General features: G+C 40.4%; 1 protein-coding gene across 11 annotated transcripts in view; it reads right to left on the reverse strand.

Annotated features, from left to right (window-relative positions):
- LOC126237017 (serologically defined colon cancer antigen 8 homolog) overlaps positions 1–23,171 on the reverse strand; it is a 214,136-nt gene that overhangs the window by 175,732 nt on the left and 15,233 nt on the right. For all 11 annotated transcript variants that reach the window (XR_007545021.1, XR_007545020.1, XM_049946747.1 and 8 more), the window contains 2 exons: positions 17,785–18,108; positions 11,264–11,422 (listed from right to left, as the gene is read on the reverse strand). Coding sequence is in view for 9 of the 11 variants with exons in the window: in XM_049946747.1 (XP_049802704.1) it covers positions 11,264–11,422; positions 17,785–18,108 (483 nt within the window). In the remaining 2 variants the exon portion in view is untranslated. The remainder of the gene's footprint in view (positions 1–11,263; positions 11,423–17,784; positions 18,109–23,171) is intronic.

Below are 23,171 nucleotides of genomic sequence, written 5' to 3' on the forward strand. Positions count from 1 at the left end.
GCAAGTTCCCTTGCCGGTCTAGGAATGGTAGAACGATGGGTTCGATGACGGTTTGGATGTACCGTGCACTATTCAGTGTCCCCTCGACGATCACCAGTGGTGTACGGCCAGTGTAGGAGATCGCCCCCCACACCATGATGCCGGGTGTTGGCCCTGTGTGCCTCGGTCGTATGCAGTCCTGATTGTGGCGCTCACCTGCACGGCGCCAAACACGCATACGACCATCATTGGCACCAAGGCAGAAGCGACTCTCATCGCTGAAGACGACACGTCTCCATTCGTCCCTCCATTCACGCCTGTTGCGACACCACTGGAGGCGGGCTGCACGATGTTGGGGCGTGAGCGGAAGACGGCCTAACGGTGTGCGGGACCGTAGCCCAGCTTCATGGAGACGGTTGCGAATGGTCCTCGCCGATACCCCAGGAGCAACAGTGTCCCTAATTTGCTGGGAAGTGGCGGTGCGGTCCCCTACGGCACTGCGTAGGATCCTACGGTCTTGGCGTGCATCCGTGCGTCGCTGCGGTCCGGTCCCAGGTCGACGGGGACGTGCACCTTCCGCCGACCACTGGCGACAACATCGATGTACTGTGGAGACCTCACGCCCCACGTGTTGAGCAATTCGGCGGTACGTCCACCCGGCCTCCCGCATGCCCACTATACGCCCTCGCTCAAAGTCCGTCAACTGCACATACGGTTCACGTCCACGCTGTCGCGGCATGCTACCAGTGTTAAAGACTGCGATGGAGCTCCGTATGCCACGGCAAACTGGCTGACACTGACGGCGGCGGTGCACAAATGCTGCGCAGCTAGCGCCATTCAACGGCCAACACCGCGGTTCCTGGTGTGTCCGCTGTGCCGTGCGTGTGATCATTGCTTGTACAGCCCTCTCGCAGTGTCCGGAGCAAGTATGGTGGGTCTGACACACCGGTGTCAATGTGTTCTTTTTTCCATTTCCAGGAGTGTATCTGGGTTACGGCTGCAATGGTATTACCTTGGATGTGTTACATAGCTTGATACAGGTTACTTGAAATCACAGCTGAAATGTTGGTCAATCATTTTACAACATGATGAACCCTAAAACCTAGAAAAATGTTATGGAAAATGAGGTTTGGAGTTTGTTACTTTGTGGTAGTTAGGCAGAAGAAGCCATCTACAGCTAACAACATGTCTTGCTAGCTTACAGTGGAACCAAACTGCACATAATACTGGCAATTAATTCCAAGTACTTTCATCTGAGTACAAATAACATGGTTGCCACTGGATGAATTTTATAAACAACAATTTTTTGCATACACCTTTCAGCCATTCACAGCACTGCAATATGATGGAACAGAAAATATGCAAGACCAACATGAGACTTAATCTGCAAAGAATTCAATGATGAGATTTATGTTATTTTTGCATTGACACATCGTTTTACTGATATCATGTGATTTCTTCTAGAAATCAGTGCAGCAGTTAGCGGCTTGTAATGGTTAGGAGCTTGTGGCACATTGTATATATCGTACAGCCAGTAGACCCCAAACCGCAAACAGCATGAAAGAGGGTTAAAAGCCCTAGTTCCCGAAAAAAATAGACCAAAAAGGGTCATGGCGCAACCAATCGAAACACCAAAAACATGGTGTCGGAAATCCTTTGGCATTCAAAACAGCTTACAGTCAGTTAAGAATAGATAAAAACACATTTCACGTGTTTTTCTAGGGAATCTTGTACCATTCTTCCAGTAAAATACTGGGACATTTGGGTAAGGATGGTGGAGGTAGATAGAGATCATGCATCCTTCTTTCCAAAGTAGACCACAACAGCTCAATGTTATTCAGATCTTGTGACTGTGGTGGCCAGGGGAGATGAAGTAATTCATCTTTGTACTCACAAAACCAGTTGCAGATGATGTCAGCTGTGTGTAGGGGGCCCTGCAACACAGCATCATCACTGGGAAACAAACTTTGTACAGTGGGATAGACCTGATCAACTGAAATTGTCACACAATCTTAGGTAGTAACATGATGTTTCAGAATAACCATGGGGCCCATGGAATACCATGATACAGCTGTGCAAAGCATCACCAAACCCTTGCCACGTTTCACTCTTGGGACGTACAAGTTGAAAACAGTGTGAAACAAGACTCATCTGACAAAATGTCTTTCTTCAACTGCTCCATAGTCCAGGTTTTATGGCTTTGGCACCAAGTTTTCCTGCATTTGCATTACTGATGTGTGGTTTTGAAACGCCAGCTCATCCTGCAATTCCCAACTTATGGAACTCCCTTAATGTTATTTTGGCACTGACAGGGTTCACGAGCGAGACATTCAATTTTGCAGCTGCAGTCGAATCATCTTATTTTTCATCACAATCCTTTTCCATAACCGCCTGTCTCGATCACTCAATACACACTTTCATCCATGTTGTGACTTAACACATGATGTTTTCCTGCTTTCCAGGTGTTTCATTTAAATCTTCAGTATTGTGCCTCTTGAAACACTCAACATTTCAGCTGCCTTGGTTAAAGAAGCATCCAGCACACGAGCACCAACAATTTGTCTACATTTTGAATTCACTTAGCTCTGTCATAATGCACTGACAACTACACAGAATATTCTCAACATGTTTTTTCTTCCTTTTTTTTTCTTCTTTAGGGTCAGCAGCGTAATATATGTCTGATAACGACATGATTGTTATAGTACATACATCAAATAGTTGCTTATAATGAGTAATCTTTATTTGCATAATTTACGACAGACTGTTTTGGCTTAATCGCCATTTTCAAGTACGTCTAGATTGATGTGACATCCATATTGCGTCATTGGTGGACTATTTTGTAACTATCACTGATTTAATAAGATCATAAATGTTGTTGTCAAGGTGTTGAAATTAAATGTTAGGTACAACGTGACAGCAGTTTAACAGTTCCACTATTGTAAGCATATAGCGTTGTTCATTCTGGATCTGTCAAACTGCTGTCATGTTGTAACTAATATTTAATTTCAACATCTTGAAAACAACATTTACAATCTTATTAAAGCAGTGACAGTTACAAAACAGTCCACTAACGAAGCAATATGGACATCACATCAATCTAGACATACTTGAAAATGGCGATTAAGCCAAAACCATTTATCAAAAATGTAATTAAAGATTACTCATTATAAGCAGCTACTTGGTGTATCAAGTGCAACACAGAAATTGTTCTGATGACTGACATTTGCAACATATTGAGGACATTGCACGGATGCTGTTTGTGGTCAAATACAACAGTGCAACCTGCAGGCTTTGTTAGTATCTGCATTTATGTTCAGGCACACATGTCTTGTAGTGTATATATGGTTCTCGGGCGAGACGTCGGATGTCATAGTGAAAACTCCACAATATTTTGTCAGCGCAACCGGCCGACATCTTCAGGTGCAAAGAACACACTGCTAAGGCAGGACCAGAGCTCCCTATTTATGCCAGTCTTAGGCAGGAAGTGCTCATGCGTCGAGGCGCCAAATACGATGGCCAATAGCGACGATATGAACCGATAGCTGGAAGGACAGCAACGCCACCTACAGGGTGAAGAACCAAAGACTTCGGTGCATGCGCGGAGGCTGCCGCCGCTGCTCTGCGCTGCCATTGGCCACCCCAGCGACCTCTGTCAGAAGCCGCAAGCAAAAATGCGCGTCCACGTAGGGGCTTTGATTATCCTCCCGTGGTCAACAGAATATTTATGTTGGTGGCGATTCGTCATCCGTCTTATGACCAATAGTACTTCTCTCTGCTCGAAGCGACTTCAATATGGCCAGTGCTGGATCCCAAGCTGTACTAAGCTGAAAGCCCGTGTCTCTGTTTACAAGATTCGTCGAGCTACGTATTTCCACTGCTTCCTTAATAACACTGTCCCAGTACGAACTTGTCGATGCGAGAATTTTTGTATGTTGATAATTCATATAATGGCCTGTACTGACACAATGCTCAGCCACTACAGACTTTTCTGGTTGCTCTAGACGAGTGTAGCATCGGTGTTCAGTACATCTCTCTTCTACAGTGCGACAAGTTTGTCCGATGTACGACATGCCGCAGCTGCAAGGAATCTTGTAAACACCGGGTCTTCTTAGGCCAAGGCTGTCCTTAGATGAGTCCAAGAGAGCTCTGAGGTTTGCCGGCGGACGAAAGACATATTTAACTTTATGCCTCTTCAATAATCTTCCCAGGCTATACGGATTGCCCAAAATTCACAAGGATAATGTGCCACTGCGGCCTATTCTGAGTAATATCGAGGCACCAATGTATAATCTCGCGAAACATCTGGCAGCGCACCTGAGCCCTTTAGTAGGAAAGTGTGAGCATCATATCCGTAACTCACAAGACTTTATTCGTCGGCTCAAGAACTTACGACTCGCACCATCAGATATACTCGTGAATTTTGACGTAGTCTCACTTTTTACTCGAGTACCATTGCAGGAATCGTTGTTGCTCATTAGCGAGAAGCTGGATGGGGAACTTTTAGACTTATTCCAAGATGTGCTCACCTCGACGTACTTTTTATTTAATGGACAACACTTTGAACAGACTGACGGTGTCGCAATGAGTAGTCCCCTGTCACCCATTGTGGCTAATCTTTTCACGGAAGACTTCGAGGAGAGAGCACTCCAGATGTCGGATTTGAAACCTACGTGTTTTTGGCGATATGTGGACGACACCTTTGTTATCTGGCCTCACGGCATTGCATTGTTGAATGTTTTTCTTGAGCATCTTAACTCGCTTCATCCCAACATCAAGTTCACGATGGAGATGGAGAAAAACGGCAAACTTCCATTCCTGGACGTGTTGGTACGGAGAAAAGAAGATGGCACATTAGGTCACGCAGTGTACCATAAACCAACGCACACGTACTTATACTTACAAGCCACCAGCTGTCACCATTCTTTGCAACGAAGTGGCGTACTGAGGACGTTGGTCCACAGAGTACGAGCCATATCAGACTCAGACAACTTATCCAATGAGCTACTCCATCTGCATACCACTTTCCAACAAAATGGATACTCCGAACGGGAGATTCGCCGTGCAATACAACCGAAGCAGGTTACCCAATGTAAGGAAGTGGAAGAAGGCGAAGAACAAAGGGGAATGGTCATTTTGCCATACATTGGCGGTGTCTCTTCAGAAATTGGAAGATTTTTGAAGAGGCATAAAGTTAAATATGTCTTTCGTCCACCGGCAAACCTCAGAGCTCTCTTGGGCTCATCTAAGGACAGCCTTGGCCTAAGAAGACCTGGTGTTTACGAGATTCCTTGTAGCTGCGGCATGTCGTACATCGGACAAACTTGTCGCACTGTAGAAGAGAGATGTACTGAACACCGACGCTATACTCATCTGGAGCAACCAGAAAAGTCTGTAGTGGCCGAGCATTGTGTCAGTACAGGCCATTCTATGAATTACCAACATACAAAAATTCTCGCATCGACGAGTTCGTACTGGGACACTGTTATTAAGGAAGCTGTGGAAATATGTAGCTCGACGAATCTTGTAAACAGAGACACGGGCTTTCAGCTTAGTACAGCTTGGGATCCAGCACTGGCCATATTGGGATCCAGCACTGGCCATATTGAAGTCGCTTCGAGCAGAGAGAAGTACTATTGGTCATAAGAAGGATGACGACTCGCCACCAACATAAATATTCTGTTGACAACGGGAGGATAATCAAGGCGCCTACGTGGACGCGCATTTTTGCTTGCAGCTTCCGACAGAGGTCGCTGGGGCAGCTGACGACAGTGCAGAGTAACAGCGGCAGCCTCCGCACTTGCAGCTTCCAACAGAGGTCGCTGGGGTGGCCGATGGCAGCGCAGAGCAGTGGCGGCAGCCTCCGCGCGTGCGCCGAAGTCTTTGGTTCTTCACCCTGTAGGTGGCGTTGCTGTCCTTCCAGCTATCGGTTCATATCGTCGCTATTGGCCATCGAATTTGGCGCCTCCACGCATGAGCACTTCCTGCCTAAGACTGGCATAAATAGGGAGCTCTGGTCCTGCCTTAGCAGTGTGTTCATTGCACCTGAAGATGTTGGCCGGTTGTGCTGACGAAATATTGTGGAGTTTTCACTATGACATCCGACGTCTCGCCCGAGAACCATATATACAACATGTCCATCGGGAAAGCCTCAAGCAACACGTCTTGTAGTGTTTCCATATTTTTGTCCAGCTCCTGTAGTTATGAATGAATTCCCTCGTTAGGTTCAGCGTAAAGTACAAGTATTCTGTCTGTGCTTCAGATTTTAACATTATCCTGTTAAACCCTCAGGAGGACACACACTGTCTACATTTCAGTAATAAATGCCTATATTACACACATAACAGCCCAAACAAAATCAAGCAGCATTTCTTAAATGGCTACAATAACAGGATGAATGTTTAAAAATGAAGAAGAGTAGTTAAAGTAGCAACAAAAAAAGGGAAGATAGTGTTATTTTTGTGTGTTGCAGATGCAGTAGCATATGTACAAAATTTAACATCATCAGAGATAAAGCATTCATTTAACTACATACAGACGGTGGAGAAACAGTGTGGTACAATATTTGTAATGAAATATGTTACTTTATTTTTACCTGGTAAAACTTAATAATTGATCACAATATGTAAATTGAAACTAAGTCACACTCAGTAAAAATGTGGGACATCGGATACTAATAGAAATAACAGTCATCTGACATCCACTGCTGGCTCCTCCAGATTTTTTCAACATTTCAGTCTTAACTGCAAACATCCAATTTTTTCCTGCATGTTTACTACCTCCCCCCCCCCCCTCCCCCCTTTGATTATGTTGTTCTCTTTCATTTTTATTATCTCTTGGAATACAAGACAGAACTTCCATGGTCCATCTACTATCCGTTCACCTAGTTACATGTTCCACTCACTTCCATTTCATTTCTATTGCAGTCATAATTACATAATCTGTTTATTTTCACTGCTAAATAGGCAACCCTGAGTTTTTAACAACTTCTGCACTGTACATTCATGTCCCATTTTCATAAGTTAAAACCAGTAACACACAAAAATTGTAAAGTTTTCTTTAGGCACACACCAGACCATCCGTCTTGAAACTATATAGTTTACTAAAAGTACTCCTGGTAATTTTTCCTCTTCTGTTTCCTTCCTGCACAGCCTTCCCAGTTGCTGTTTTCTAATGCACTAAATATCTAGTTCTATGGCTTCATTGTTAATTTTCTATGCTCATAGCATATTACTTTAGTCTTATTTGAACTAATTTTCAGGACTACTTTAAAACTGCTGCTGTTGTAGTTTATCTGCAGTACAGACAAACGATACAATCTTACTATCAAGGTGGGGGTGGTTTAGATAAGTTTGAATAACACACGTTCCCTACTTTTTCAGAGTCTAAAGATTTAAAAACTTCCTCTAGGACTGCTGAAAACAATGATATGAAATCCCCTTGTCCGATATCTTTAAAATTTTTTGCTATCTTGATGAAGTATAAAGGATACATACATTCTTCAATATATTGACACGGTTCGAATCAATTTTACAATTCTTAAAGGCTAGAGTGTAGATATTGTTGAAACTGAACCAAAATCTACAGTAGTAGCCAATATTCCATTCTATAATCTCCTATACAATTTGCAAAAATTATCCATTGTGCTCCGTTAACTTCCAAAGCCTGCTTGTTCCTTTGCCAGATTAAAATATAATGGGGGTGTTTTTCTTTCCCTATGTGACTGGACTGACTACTACACCCCCCCCCCTTCTCCCTCTTCCTTCTTCTTTTATTTAAATATCTTGAGTATTCCAGGGAGAACGCGATATATCTACTTAAGTCTCATTTGTCTCTTTTATTGTGACATAGAATAATTACAGCATTGCTCTATCCTTGAAGAATTGTCTTTCTCCACAGACATTCGATAAACAGTTTTGCAAGTTCTTTTAGTATTACTCTGCCTTCAACTGTAAGCATTCTTGCTGAAAAATACTCATCTTCAGGTGCCTTCCTTGTCTTCATAAGTTCAATGACTTTATACAACTTACCTGGGATAGCTTCTGGCACATCATTATTTTAACTATTAACTTTCTGTGGTTCTGATCCCTCTCTTACAATATATAAATGTTTAAGGGAATCTTAGAATGCTTGTAAGATTTGCTCCCAACTGTAAGTTACTTGCCATCTGACATAACAGATGAAAGGCGGTGATTAACAAGACAAGTTTCTGGTTTGTTTTCTTGTCACTGTTATTGTTTTCCATTGTTTCTCTTACAAAATTGCTCACTGTAGCTTCTCAGAAGACCTTTCTGAACAGTTTTAATACTGTAATGGAAAATTCTTTGAAAGTATGTAACTAATGGAAAGAATAAAAGGAACAACCCATCGTATAGCTGAGATGTTGAGCGTCGATAGGCACATAAACAAGACAGAGGATATTGTTAAGATTTCTGAAAAATCCATCTTCCGAGCTACCAGTATATATATCCACCCACATATATTCATTTATAAAAACACATACCCCTAATTTTCGGATCACTACTACATACACAAACTGCCAAGGAGCAACACCCCTTCATCACTCAGTATCAGCCCAGACAGGAATAATTAATCCATAGCCTTCAGCAGGGTTTGACTACCTATCATGGTCAGGAACAGCCTACCTACAAGCCTTCCCACATCTCCCAAAGTAGTATTACACCACCCACCCAATCTATGAAACATCCCAGTCCATCACTATGCAACATCTACACCTAGCTCTTTGACCTGTCTAATGCATTCACCCAGCAGATCCTGCTTCAGTCCCATTACAGGCATATCTTATGCCATCAGAGGCAGGGCTACCTATGAAATCAGTCATATCATAAACCAACTCTACAGCAATTAATGAATGGCCACAGCCAAACTGTGGCCAAGAGTAGAATGGACCACCCTGTGGCAAAACATAATACTGAGCACAACATGCAAGATTTCACTGGTTACTTTACAATTCATGTCATCTGGAACCTTCCTCCACCCCCCCCCCCCACCACCACCACCAAACACCAGCACTTTGAGTTACATAGATGGAAATTATTCTTGCAATACACCCTTCAATTCTGTAATCCTTCTGACCTTCAATTTCCAACAGTCCTTGTCCCACACCCACTTCTACTTTAGCCCCATGACCCTAACTTCTCCCACCCTGAATTGTCACACCCTCCTACCTGCTATCTCCCTCTCTTTCTACGTCCTTCCCCCAGTCTCAGTCCAGTTCTCCATGTCATTAGTTGTTGCCCGTAACTCCCCCAGTCTACGACCAGAGTGAGCTCACCAGTGCCACATACCTATCCCATGTGACTGGTGCCTCTCCCTCCCAGACATCAGCTACCATTCCTCAAAACTCTCTTCTCTTCCCCAATTACAGTCCTCCCCCCCCCCCCCCCACTATCCATCTCCACCTGACACATCCATCAGCCCAGTTGAGTGGCAGTACTAGTACCATGTAGCCCACCAGCACAACATAGCCATTTGTGTGTGTATGTAGGTGTTCAGGTACATATTCTTTCAGCTCAGAGGAAAAATTCACCCGAAAGCACTACAACATTCTCAGTGTTGTTTATGCGACAAACAGTGACTCAATGCCTCAACTATACGCTGAGTTGTTACCTTTACTATTTCCATTATCTCTTGAATAGTTTTGTTTGCTTCACCAATTCACTCATGTTCCTACTATCATTTACACTATCGAGTTTTCTTGTTACATACAATATTTTATTTTACTTTCTTTCTAGCTGCAATAACTTTTCCACCTGCCTAAGTTGGTTGGTTTGGGGGATTAAAGGGACCAGACTGCTACGGTCATCGGTCCCACCTGCCTAAGTATATCTGTTAATAATTGCTCCTTTCATCTCTATCTATACAGGGTGTCCCAGCAGGAATGGTCAATATTTGGGGCTGTGACATGAATGGTCACTGGTATCAAAAAGAGTCTAGTATTTGTGGACTCTAAACTGCTTATCTTAAGAGAGCACTTGTTCAATAGAAGAGATGCATTTCACAATAGTGAAGATGGACAAATACGCATAGATGAACATTAGAGTCTGTGTTCTTGTTTTGGTCCCTACTACAACCTCTCAAAAGATGGAAAGCAAACATCTTACAATGAAGAGATTTGTTTCACAGTGCTGAAAATGAATAAGTGCTCATACCATTTAAAGTGTGCATTTTACAGCCCATTTTTAATAGCCTTTTTTGCTGATTGTTCCTGTCATATCCCTGAATACTGACTATTCCTCCAGGTACACCCTCTATAATCATCAATGTTCTAAACTAAAGATGCTTCATTTACCTGGTATACTTCCCTAAAATGAAATAAATTCTCATAATATACACTGCTAAAGTCCAGCCTAACTGAATAAATTCATATAATGTACATTGCTCATTTCCTGCCTGATTTTTACTATGCATCTTGTGGTGTCACCGCCAGACACCACACTTGCTAGGTGGTAGCTTAAATCGGCCGCGGTCCATTAGTACATGTCGGACCCGCGTGTCACCACTGTCAGGATCGCAGACCGAGCGCCACCACAAGGCAGGTCTCGAGAGACGTACTAGCACTCGCCCCAGTTGTACGACGACGTTGCTAGCGACTACACTGACGAAGCCTTTCTCTCATTTGCCGAGAGACAGTTAGAATAGCCTTCAGCTAAGTCCATGGCTACGACCTAGCAAGGCGCCATTTGTACCATTGCATGTTTTTCAAGATAGTCTCACTTGTATCATCAAGAATGCTGTACCCCAAAGGACGATATAAAAGTTAAGTGTTCTAGTAGCTACGTTCTTTTCTTTATCACATTCATTACGAATCCTGTTCCAGACTTCGCCCCAGTCGGCGTGTGTGTACGTGTGCCCTCTCGGCTACCCGTCACTGTGGACTGGCTGCCTTGTCAGTCCACTACACATCTTGCAAGGCTATGATCAAATTAAATTTCAAAATGGTTCAGGCCTGCCACAGCCGGTACAATTTGTTTATTGTTTTCTTACTTCATTTTTACTTCCGCTCAGTCCTTTCATAGTCCATTTTCTGTTTGATTTCTTTTGGAAGAATGCGTTAAGAAGAATGTTTGTCCTTACACAAAATAGCAAACAATCATGAACAAATAAAAAGAAACAGAAGACAAGAATATAAATATAAAGCTAGCAGAAATGTGAAGAAGAATTAGAAGTCATTTGGAAATGTAAATGACAGAGAAAAAGAAGAGGAGATAAGACTGGCCCATAAGGCAGTACAGAGAATTAAGAGACGAAGTAATAAAATTTTCACCTTTTCATCTGATGTATCAGCATCGTCATCATCTTCATCTTCCCCACTTTCAAAAGATTCAAATACTGATTTCAGCAAACCAGATTTTTCTTTCTCATGTAGTCCTTCATTTTCTGATATCACGTCTTTTACTCTGCCAATCAGGTTTGACAGTTCTTCCTAAGTAGAAACACGAGTGATCATAACATGACTGGTTACTTTTAATAGCAAGTATGTGATTTAATTTCTTTAAGCTACACATCACAAGCAGGCCTCACTATGTTGAAAAAAAAAACCTTACAAGACACATAAATGGATTCCAGTTTTTGGCAGGTGGGCAACAAATACCACTATGGATATGTGTAATGTTAGGTTCCTTACCAGGGAAATATACTATGCCTGTCACAAAAAGCAAAGTATCCCAAAGAGATGGTTGGATGTCAAAGTAACTTGGTACATGTCCACACCATCAGCAAATGTGTAAATTAATAGTGTGCTTTCGGGTGTTCTGCCAAGTTGTTGTTTCCATTATCTGTAGGATATTTCAACAACCAAATCTGCCATCTTCCTCTGGCAATGCAAGTTTTGCTGTTACGTGTGCTCAGTGCCTGGACTCCAACCAGACTGTGAACTATTGTTGGTCTCACACCACTATTTATAGCCAAGTCTTATTCCTGAAGTCCACTACAGTGTTTGATGCTCTTTCGTTTCTGTCAGCTCACACTGATATTCCAAGAAATACAGCATCCAGAGTATTTCCCTCCCTTAATTAAGATAAAAAATATTATTTGTAATGTTAAAGACTATCTAGGACTCCACAAGATGGGTGTGTATCACATTCCAGAACAGTTGAGAAGAGATGTAAGGATGGTCAATGACACACCCGAACAAAATAATCAAGCGAAACTCTGACAGCACAATGGCACGTCACGGACATGTTGCATTCTCGTGGATTACCTCTTGTGCGATAGTATCATGGTGTCACTTTCCAACAGGTCACTGCTCATCTACACATGGCACATATCTCTATGAACTGTCTATGTGATATTGAAGCACTCTCATGGACAGCAAGATCCCCATATCTGGCCCTGATAGAATGTAAACTCCATCCCAGTGCCAATATTCAGGATATCAATGAGCAGCTACAGCAGTCGTTGGATAGCTTGTCTCAACAGAGAATACAACTGCTTTATGACCTCCTCCCCAACTGCAGGAGTGCATGCACACAGGCCAGCGGGTGTGCGACATCATATTGATAAGTGGGTTCATACTGCCAAGTCCTTTGTAAATTTAACTCAATTTTTTAATCACAAAAATAACTTTACATAGTCTCCCAACCCGTGAAGTTTCATTTTCTTCCCCAGTCCCCTTCTGGGTGCTTCACTTTTTTCATCTGGCAGTGCATTTTGAAAAACTGATCAAGAGTAACTGTAGTATAATTTCAGCTGGAACTACATCAATGTATATTTTATACTGGAACAGGATAAAACAGAGACTAAACTTCCATGAAAAATTATTTTGTGTGAAGGACATTAAAATATCTTCCTTACTGATTTGACAATATCATCATCACAATACAAAATTTAAAGTATAAAACTCACCTCATTATCAACTCAAGTAGAGGATTCCTCCTCTGGTAAAGCTATGGCTTCCGTGCTGTCATCAAATAAAAACATCAAGCTCTTTGTCTTGAACAAATCATCAAAATTTCTGAAACTGCAGTCATTTGTTTGTCTGTACATGTGCAACACATCCACCAATTTTCCTTCCTATCCAATTTGGATAATTCCTTCACAATGTGTTGGCATTTTTTTTTAATAGGTCCAAATGTTCTAACAGTTAATAATGAATTGGGGGCGGGGGGGATATCGTTGTTTGATGCAATTCATCCACTTGTCCTTATTGAACACTGAACTCACCCCATATGTATTCATCCATTTAAATGTGAGCCGTAACACCCCAGTTGGTGTCCACAGTTTCCTCCCCCTTTCTCCATCCTCTTGTGTCAGCATTTGAACATGAAGAGCAGGTCTTTCAAAGGAAAGTCACCTTGCAAAAAGAACAGCATGAGAAACGTTTACTAGGCACAAAACAACACACTGAAGAGAGACAACTGTGCTTTTCTGGTGCACATTTTAGATGCACTGTGATATAGAAAGAAATGTACCCAGATCACGTTTTGATGTCTATTTTTTATGAACTTTCAGCTGAGCATCACAAATGTGGTTTAGCTGATGGTTATAGGTTTGAGCTGTGGAATTCCGTAAGTTGCTATGCTATATTCCCCAAATGTACCCCAAGATTTGTTTACCTAATAAAATCAAAGTGTTTGACAGTTAATTATATCTTGGCACAATAAAACAAGTGGGGTGCAATGATGCCATGAAATTCGCATTCTATGACGCCTCGAGTTTCCATGAGCTAATGCACCACACATACCCAAGAGAGAAACAAGGCAAAATAATACACAACTTTCTCTCCACCATTGATCCTAGGGAAGGAGATGTCATTCAGTAGGGTGTTAAGGTACATAAGTGTTCAGAGAAATGAGGCAGTACATGAAAGCATTGACGACAGCTGCATGGGAGTGCTGTGCTTCTACGTGCAGGATTTGTAGGTGATCCCTAAGGTTGGAACTGTTCCCAATCAACTATATCATTTTGCTACCTTGACTGAAGTAAATAATCCGTTTTAACTTATTATCAGTTGCTGTAGCACAATATCTTCCCTTATGGAATTGTAATTACTTCCTGCAATAAATTAGCTAAAGAAATATAGTGTAGAACACAATGTCCTCAAAGAGCAATGTAACTAGTGCCCTTTCTATGTGTCTGGGTCATGATCCTAATTTTTATGTCTGGAGAAGATTATGGGCACTCAGCAAGCCATACTCTCCTACCTGTGTCTTGAAAATTATTTTAGTAGTATGTTGTTATGGATAAGTATCTCAAGGACTTTAGAATATGGCTGTGAGACAACTACAAGAGAGAGGACTAAGGCTTTCATCAGTTGATACATATTCTCTTCAAGTTTTAAACTCAGCTTACAAAGGTTCGCTGTGGCTGCCCTTTGTCATATGTGAAATTTCAACACAGTGTTGTAAATCTTGTTATATTTTACATCAGTAAAAACTACATTAATCATTTTTTCTTGTGTCTGTCAGAAACATGTGACTCTTGAGGGGTCACTTGAATTGTTCATGATGAGCTGTAACTGCAAAGTTTCTTTATTTGTTTAAAGGCATGTACACTACCCAAGTTTCAGGACACTAATCCCATCTTCAGATGCTACTGTAGCAGTTAATAAAGACGAGGTAGGACACTAAACCAGAGCTTTCCAATCTTTCTTACACCATTACCTCTGAGTGCGATCATACATTAGCTAGCACTCCCCCTCCCCCCCCCCCCCCCCACACACACACACATTATCTTTAGTGCCTCACTAAACTATAGAATGAAAGAATTTTGTTGGATCACTTTTATTTTTCAAATGGTGAAAGATGAACGATACTTAGTTTGTGTGTGTTTGGGAGGGGAGGGGGTTGTTAGCATGAATGATGAAGGAATTCGTAGTGCATTGCAAATGCTACCCACAACTTCCTCTCACACTAGAAAGCTAACTATTGACAGTGACAGCAGACTCTTGCTACAAAACATACATTCCCCGCATTACTCCTCTCCATTTCTGCACCTGCCTGACCAGACTGCAACCCCAATCAACCGAGCCAGGAATGTGACATGGACTTAATAAAGCCAACATCATAGGGCATCAGAGCATTTGTACGCCAAGTTCCTTTTTGGTTGTTCTGTTCATAAATCACTTGATTGCTGCACTCCTTATTTCTGAACTGGCAGAAATTGGAAGACTTCAGGCTGTTATTGCTTTGTGTCTGACCACAGCCACTAATAGTAATAGTAATAGTCCTTATGTAGTTACCACTGTGTTGTGCTGTCAATTAATTCATTTATCTGTTTCGAAGCAAGTAATGAAGCAATTTCTGGACTATTGCAGGTACAATCTACAACTTGGAGAAGACATTTTCTTGATATATTTAGCATTTGTTACACATGTGCCTCACTTTTATCATCAATGACGTACAGGACAAAGCACAACATATGTATGTAGTGGGTGGACTATGTGAGGAACCTGTAACCTCCTCCACATTAATGTTACTAATTGAGAAAAAGTAGTTATTCATAAGTTATATGATTGATACTATTGAGTCTCACAAAATTGTAAGAATAGTACTGATCTTTTGAAAATAATTTAGTTTCATGCCTGAAACAGAATCGAATTGTTTAGTTTTTAACCCTCACAAATTTCATTTTATCCCTCAGGGTGCAAGTCCCCCAGTTGGGAACCACTTTACTAAACAGATTAAATGAACATAGAACCATTAAGGCTGTAAATCAACCACAGGAAATACATTCTCTGCATTCAAAACTGTGAATGTCACATGGAAACATTAACAAATTTAGCCAATAGTATGAGAGAGCCTGTGCAGATGAGGCATGAAAAATGTGAGGTCAGCTAGTGAGACTCGAGGTAAATGGGGCCTGACCAAAAACCAGCACTACATCCATAAATATAACTTCATGACCTACTACAAACTGCCAGGAATGTGACATGGACTTAATAAAGCCAACATCATAGCGCATCAGAGCATTTGTACGCCAAGTTCCTTTTTGGTTGTTTGTTACAGCATTTTTATCTTGGTGTTGGATTTCTAAAGTTTATTTAAATTCAAATTATGTAATATATAAATATTTAGAGCCCTACCAAGTCTTTATTTATTGTTGCAGTAGCATTTGAAGATGGGATTCATGCCCGAAAATGTGGGTAGTGTACATGCTTTTATCCGAATAAGGGAACTTTGAAATTACAACTGCAGTGGATTTTATTCGTCATGTACTTACAAATATTTTTTGTTGATTACTGTTTGTTTTTGATCTGTGTACCTTGTTAATGTCATTCAGCCAGTCATTCAGTCATACAGAAACCTCAGAGGTGCTTATGAGTAATCCTGTACTTTATTTGTTTATGTTCACAATGGATACAAAGTTATATCAAAAGGGAAATTAACTCAAGAAAACTGTTAACATCATGTAGTACTTAGAGACACTATAAGTAGTCCTGGAACTTCACCTGCTGAAAGTCAGTTCTGGCCACCCTTTCTGTCTTTTTATAGTTGAGTTATCATATATTCTTTCTGCTCACATCTTAGTGACATCAACTGCTCCACTGATTTTTCTATGTGGCTTCAACATAAGCCAGGGTAAGTATGAGGAAATGGTGCACTAGAGATTTCGGAGTAGTGGGAAGTTGATATTGTATTCTTTCCTCATAGTGCCTTACAGATAGTTCCATTGCCAGTACCTAAATTACTTTACGCTATCATAGACACCCTTCTCCTAAAGAGTTGTAAGGTGGTTCACCTCAGATAGAACAACACATAGGAATTGGAAGAAACAAAGCCAACTAGCGCGTAGACCAATCAGACCAGGTTATACTGCATTTAAGAGGCAACATGCTATGGTAAGTGGAATGTACAATGCACCAAACACCACTCTCATGGTGGTGATGTAATTCTTTACCCATCCACATATTCAACATTACAGTCTTAACACATCATTACGCCATTCATGAATAATGCCCAACAGAATGCATTTGCTCGATGTGTCAATCAAGCCATAGCTTTACCAGAAGAGGAATCATCTATTTGAGTTGGTAATGAGGTGAGTGTCAAATGTTTAAAATTCTCTATTGTGATGATCTTCTTGTCAAATCAATAAGGAAAATATTTTAATGCCCTTTACACAAAATAATTTTTCATGGAAGTTTAGTCTCTGTTTTATCCTGTTTCAGTATAAAATACACATTTATCCCATCTGGATAACTCCTTCGAGGTGCGGTGCTTTTTTTGTCTTAGATTATATATGGCATCATGGCACATCTTAAAGCTGAGGCTTTTATCCACGTAAATGGTAATAAGGAATCCTCATGATGACTTTTGTTCCTAAAGAGAGATTTTTCGTCAAATTCTCCAAAAGTATTCTGCAATCTCTGACATTCCGTATATTATTTTCATGTGGAAGATTGTTCACAGGTTTCGAAAACGACGCATAGAGCAAATGTCTCTGGCTCAACTGTATACCAGAAAAATTTGCTATTTTAAAATGTCTCTGGAAAAATCTGATGCAAGGGTGCAGTGAATTTATTATCAAACTATAAAGCTACATCTATGATATGTATGTACAAGTACTTTGTCCAAAGCAGCACATCACAAATGTTCTAAATAACATTGTCTGGTATATGTTTTAGTTTATGTTTTGAATCTGTGCAGTTACATGCTTGCCAAAATAAACTATGTAAATTATAATCACAAAACAACTCTAAAATGCAACAGGTATGAAAATTTTATGGAAACAAAGAAAGCAGATTTTGGTGTTTCCAGGTATTTGTTAAACATAAATTAATGGCTAAATACTTTGGCATTTTTTAACATCTCTTAATTATTCATTATATTAAAACTGATGCATTACTCTGCAGTACTGCGACTCCTTCTCCAACTGTTCTATATACTCTTCCTGTCTTTCAATGTACGCCATCAGTTCTGGTGGTGGCTGAGTAGCTGACGCTTTGGATGTTGGTTCATCACCAGAAGCTACTGATGCAGTTCCTCTTGTTGCTGGCAGTTGTGTTGGAGGTCCATGCAGCTGGCTACAAGATTTCACAGCAAGTCCTGGATATACACTGTATTTGGTTTCAAAGATGGGAGCACGATATGAAACATGCCGCGACCGATCACTCACAACAGCTGATGCATCTGTTTCATCTCCACTATCTTCTATCTTGGTTGAATGAAACTGTGTATGAAATTCACACAACATAAATTATCAGAAAATAGTACAATTTTTAAAAAATGAAATTTTATGACCCAAAACATTTAAACAGGATGTCATAATAAGAGTAGAAAGATATACGAAGCAACTTACATGTATTCTCTAAGTTTACAGTAAAACAGTTGTCAATATATTTAACTGGTCAAGTCTTTCTCATGTAACACACTTACTGTTCTAACAGACACAAAATGGCCTTATAGTCTCAAAAGTTAAATTAAAATCTGTTAGTATTACAAAAACACTGCATACAAATATTCGTTCACATGTCTGGTAGTTAACAACATTAAAACAGAATGAAATCAGAAGCTACAAATCTAACATTTCAAAAGTAATATTAGGTAACTCATAGCATATTAACTTGTCTCCTGACAACAGCATGGCATTAGCATGTGAAGCACAGTTTTTGAATGGGTGAGGAGCAGGGAGGGGAAAGGGAAGAGTCATATTAATAAGTAAAAGTAAGGAATTAAAAGTTAGGACAAACATGTCAGCTATTTCACCAAGAATTGAAATAATCACACTGTATTTGAACAACATTTTATTAATGTTAATCATTAGGCCAGCTTAAAAAGAAAACACTCTTTTTTGCTAAAATCCGCTCTTGCTATGAGGCACAACCATCTCAAGAAACTTGTAGTGTTTCAAAAATATCTGCGTAAATTCTAGAACCACTCGGCCTTCTACCATCTCGAACTCATGATATTTTAGACGTGAGAGTGGGAAGCTAGAATCCTACATACTGCACATTACATGTTTGTGGGAGCAGGTGTGAAATCAGTCGCGAGCAGAAGGTAGACGCGGCGAACAAAAGGCACCGACAAGTACTTGTCGGGCGATCCATGAAAGTTCCAGTGAAAGTATACGGAAGAACTGTGGAACTTCTAGGTTATTCTGAGCTAACTGTATCAGTGACCATTGTTATAAATAACAAGAACAATTGAGATTCTGAAGTCTAAAGAAAAAACTCTTATCTTGGGCTTGCTGGAGGCAAGACGTATTTTACAATTTGTTTGTAATAGATTTATGGTTGTTAAGCCAACTCTTTTCTAAATGTACTTAAATCTGTTTCTAATGAGAGACAATACGAGTGACTTACAAGAAATCTAATGTTTATGTGTGAAGTGTGAATTTTGTTCTTTATGAAGCTCAAATATACTGATAGTTGTTGAAAGGTATTCTTCGAGAACATAATTATTTCACAAGTAGAGAGAGAGTCTTTAAGGTTCCTGTAACTAGCATCATTCTTCGGAGAAGAAGTTTATAGAGATTCCAGAAACTGGCTATCCAGAGAAGAAGATCAGCTGTGTACACCAAGTAAGTTGACTCATATAAGAGATGGAGGAAGTTTGCACATACACTTCACACACTCTTAGTCGTCAAAACGTTAGAAACTTTCAATGTGAATTGAAACTGATGAAACTCACCACAGTATAAGAGATATAAAATAAACATGCGTGGAAGTATGAAGACGAAATTGCTAGTCTGAAACTAGTAATGGCTTTATCTTCAATAAATAAAACAATTGACCTGTCTAATTGCTGTTTTTAATCTCAGTAATAAATTTCTTGTAAATACATGTCATCACCCTTTTTTGATGAACATCAACAAAAGCAAAACGAGGATAATGGAATGTGATCGAATTAAGTCGGGTGATGCTGAGGGAATTAGATTAGGAAATGAGACACTTAAAGTAGTAAAGGAGTTTTGCTATTTGGGGAGCAAAATAACTGATGATGGCCGAAGTAGAGAAGATATAAAATGTAGACTGGCAATGGCAAGGAAAGCGTTTCTGAAGAAGAGAAATTTGTTAACATCGAGTATAGATTTAAGTGTCAGGAAGTCGTTTCTGAAAGTATTTGTATGGAGTGTAGCCATGTATGGAAGTGAAACATGGACGATAAATAGTTTGGACAAGAAGAGAATAGAAGCTTTCGAAATGTGGTGCTACAGAAGAGTGCTGAAGATTAGATGGGTAGATCACATAACTACTGATGAAGTACTGAATAGAATTGGGGAGAAGAGGAGTATGTGGCACAACTTGACAAAAAGAAGGGACCGGTTAGTAGGACATGTTCTGAGGCATCAAGGGATCAAAAATTTAGCATTGGAGGGCAGCGTGGAGGTTAAAAATCGTAGAGGGAGACCAACAGATGAATACACTAAGCAGATCAGAAGGATGTGGGTTGCAGTAAGTACTGGGAAATGAAGAAGCTTGCACAGGATAGGGTAGCATGGAGAGCTGCATCAAACCAGTCTCAGGACTGAAGACCACAACAACAACAACCCTTTTTTGGACCCTGCACACACAAACAAGCAGGTATGGTGTAAAACTGAATATGCCTAGTAGTATAGATTCATAATTTTTTTGTTTCAACAGGATATACACCTATGATATTGGGGAACTCCAGCATTGTTTATCACACCATCTCATTATGTCACTCTAGACAGCAGTGTTACAATGGTTAGAACTGAATGTGAATGGAACAGGGTGTAAACTCAAACAGGATAGACAAACAACATAGAAAGGACAGATTGTACTCACTAGAGACAGAGGAGGCATTGAGTCTCAGATAGGCACAATGAAATAAGAATTCTACATATATTCAGCTATTGAAATGAGTCCTTTATCAGCTGTAGAAAGAAGCAAAAAGCGCACACACACACACACACACACACACACACACACACACATATATATATACACACACACACACACACACACACACACACACACAAAAAATCATCTGCAGACATTAAGGCAGGCATGATTACGCCTGTGTCCGAACTACGCAGCAATCTTTACTGGTGTGAGTACTGGGAATACAGAAAAGGTGTGGAGGAAGGTAGGGATAGCAGGAGATGGGTCGGGGAAGGTGCTAATGCTAGTTGTGAAAGCAGGCAAGGATATGCCGGTGACAGAATAGGCCTTCTGGGGGCAGCATCAGGAGGCTGTATTGGGGTGAGCGGGTGAGGGGATGAGAATATGAATGTAGTAGAGAAGGGGAGAGAAGAAGAGAAGGTGAAAGAACTATGCAGATGCACTGGTGGGATAGTAGGCATGTGTAGTATAGGCAAATGGAGAACAGGGACTACTGAAGGTCGAGACCAGGGGGTTATGTGAACAAAGGATATGTTGCAGGGAGAGGTTGTAACCCTTTTGGTAAAATGACTCACACACTACAAAAATGCCTGGGCTCAATTGACTTGAAAGGCCTCATCAGCTGTTGACAAATTCTGCCACAAGCCAGGCCAAAAATTGTGCCTATTACGCAGAAAATAATTTCCCGCTAAGAACACTCTATAGATCTTAATTCCTTCTTGATTAGATGTACCTGATGAGACTAATATTTTTGAAGATCGGAATACAATATTATTAGCTGTTGCATATCACCACTGAAATGTCAATGACTTTGTTCAAGAAAAAGGAAAAAAGAGATATGCAACATGACATACGCATCAGGCTGAAGATGCAATAAATGTGTTAAGAAAATTGTGACAGTAGGTGAACGTTATCACTGTGGATTGGAACAACCTACTGCAAGCAAGCAATGCCTTCACTGTTTAGACTACAACAAGCTGATCAAAGAAGTGTAAGGAAAGTTAAATATATTCAAATACCAAGAAGAAGTTCACATTTTTATCTTGAATCTGCAGAGTTGGTGCATTAAAAACACTATAGAAGAATTTTATGATTCAGAAAGAATCGCAAAAGCCACAAGGAAGTTGAAGATGAAAACAGGAATATTGGCACATTCGGCACATTCAAAAGCAAGTGTGGCAAAAAGCTAGCAGAAAGCATGAGGCAAAAGGATATTTAATTGTTTAAAGATCACAAATTTATTTACATTTATCCACAAAAGTAAGACTGTATTTCCAATCTAGTAGTTGGAGAAACTGTGTACAATCTAAAGAACTTACAACTGAGCCGTTGATAAATGTTTTGGTTGCTTATCTAAGCACAAATTGTTCTAAGGTCTGTTGCTGTTATCATCAGAGTTTGTACATGCACAATATATCATAATGTAAGGTGATTTGTAGTGGTACAGCTACCATAGACCAACACAAGGATTAATATAATTTTTTAAACAAATGTAATTTTTTTGTAAATCTATCTGGAATGAGATGTGATGAAATTGTTTCTGATTGACAGAAATACACTCTTTTCAGTGGCATTGACAATTATAAAATCAGAGGCATCAATTAAGATAAATATCATCAAAAGCAGGCAAAATTGGGTACAGTTAGTCTTTTTGATCTCTGATTTCTTTAAAGGCACATAACATAGCTAATACCTCTGTAGCACAGTTTTGAGTGAGAGACAATCGTCTAAAATGTTCATGTCACTTGCTACTTTTACTTACTACCTATTCTCTGTTGAAGTCAAAACAAGAATTTGCAGCAAGTCTGAAGGGAGACTATGCCATGAATATATAATCATCTGAGCTTCACTTATATTATTTCTCTATTTTAATAAAAAAAATGTTTGGAAGATAAATTAAAGAATATCAGTCCTGTTAGGTCAGAAACAATGGCTCGCCAAATTTGTGAACTTTTTCACAAGTTTCCTGTTCTGAAGGAAGTAGGCCTGGTGAAAATACACTGAAGAGCCAAATAAACTGGTATACCAGCCTAATATTGTGCAGGGCTGCACGAGCACATAGAAGTGCCACAAAACAATGTGGAATGGACTCGACTAATGTCTGAAATAGTGCTGGAGGGAACTGAGACCATGAATCCTACAGAGCTGTCCATAAATCCCTAAGAGTACGAGTGGGTGGAGAACTCTTCTGAACAGCACGTAGCAAGGCATCCCTGATATGCTCAATAATGTTAATGTCTGGGGTGTATGGCGGCCAGCAGAAGTGTTTAAACTCGGAAGAGTGTTCCTAGATCCACTCTGTGGCAATTCTGGATGTGTGGGGTATCGTATTGTCCTGCTGAAATTTCCCAAGTCTGTCGGAATGCACAATGGACATGAATGGATGTAGGTGATCAGACAAGATGCTTATTTACGTGTCACCTGTCAG

Source organism: Schistocerca nitens, chromosome 2, assembly GCF_023898315.1.
Source record: "Schistocerca nitens isolate TAMUIC-IGC-003100 chromosome 2, iqSchNite1.1, whole genome shotgun sequence".
NCBI classification, from domain to species: domain Eukaryota; kingdom Metazoa; phylum Arthropoda; class Insecta; order Orthoptera; family Acrididae; genus Schistocerca; species Schistocerca nitens.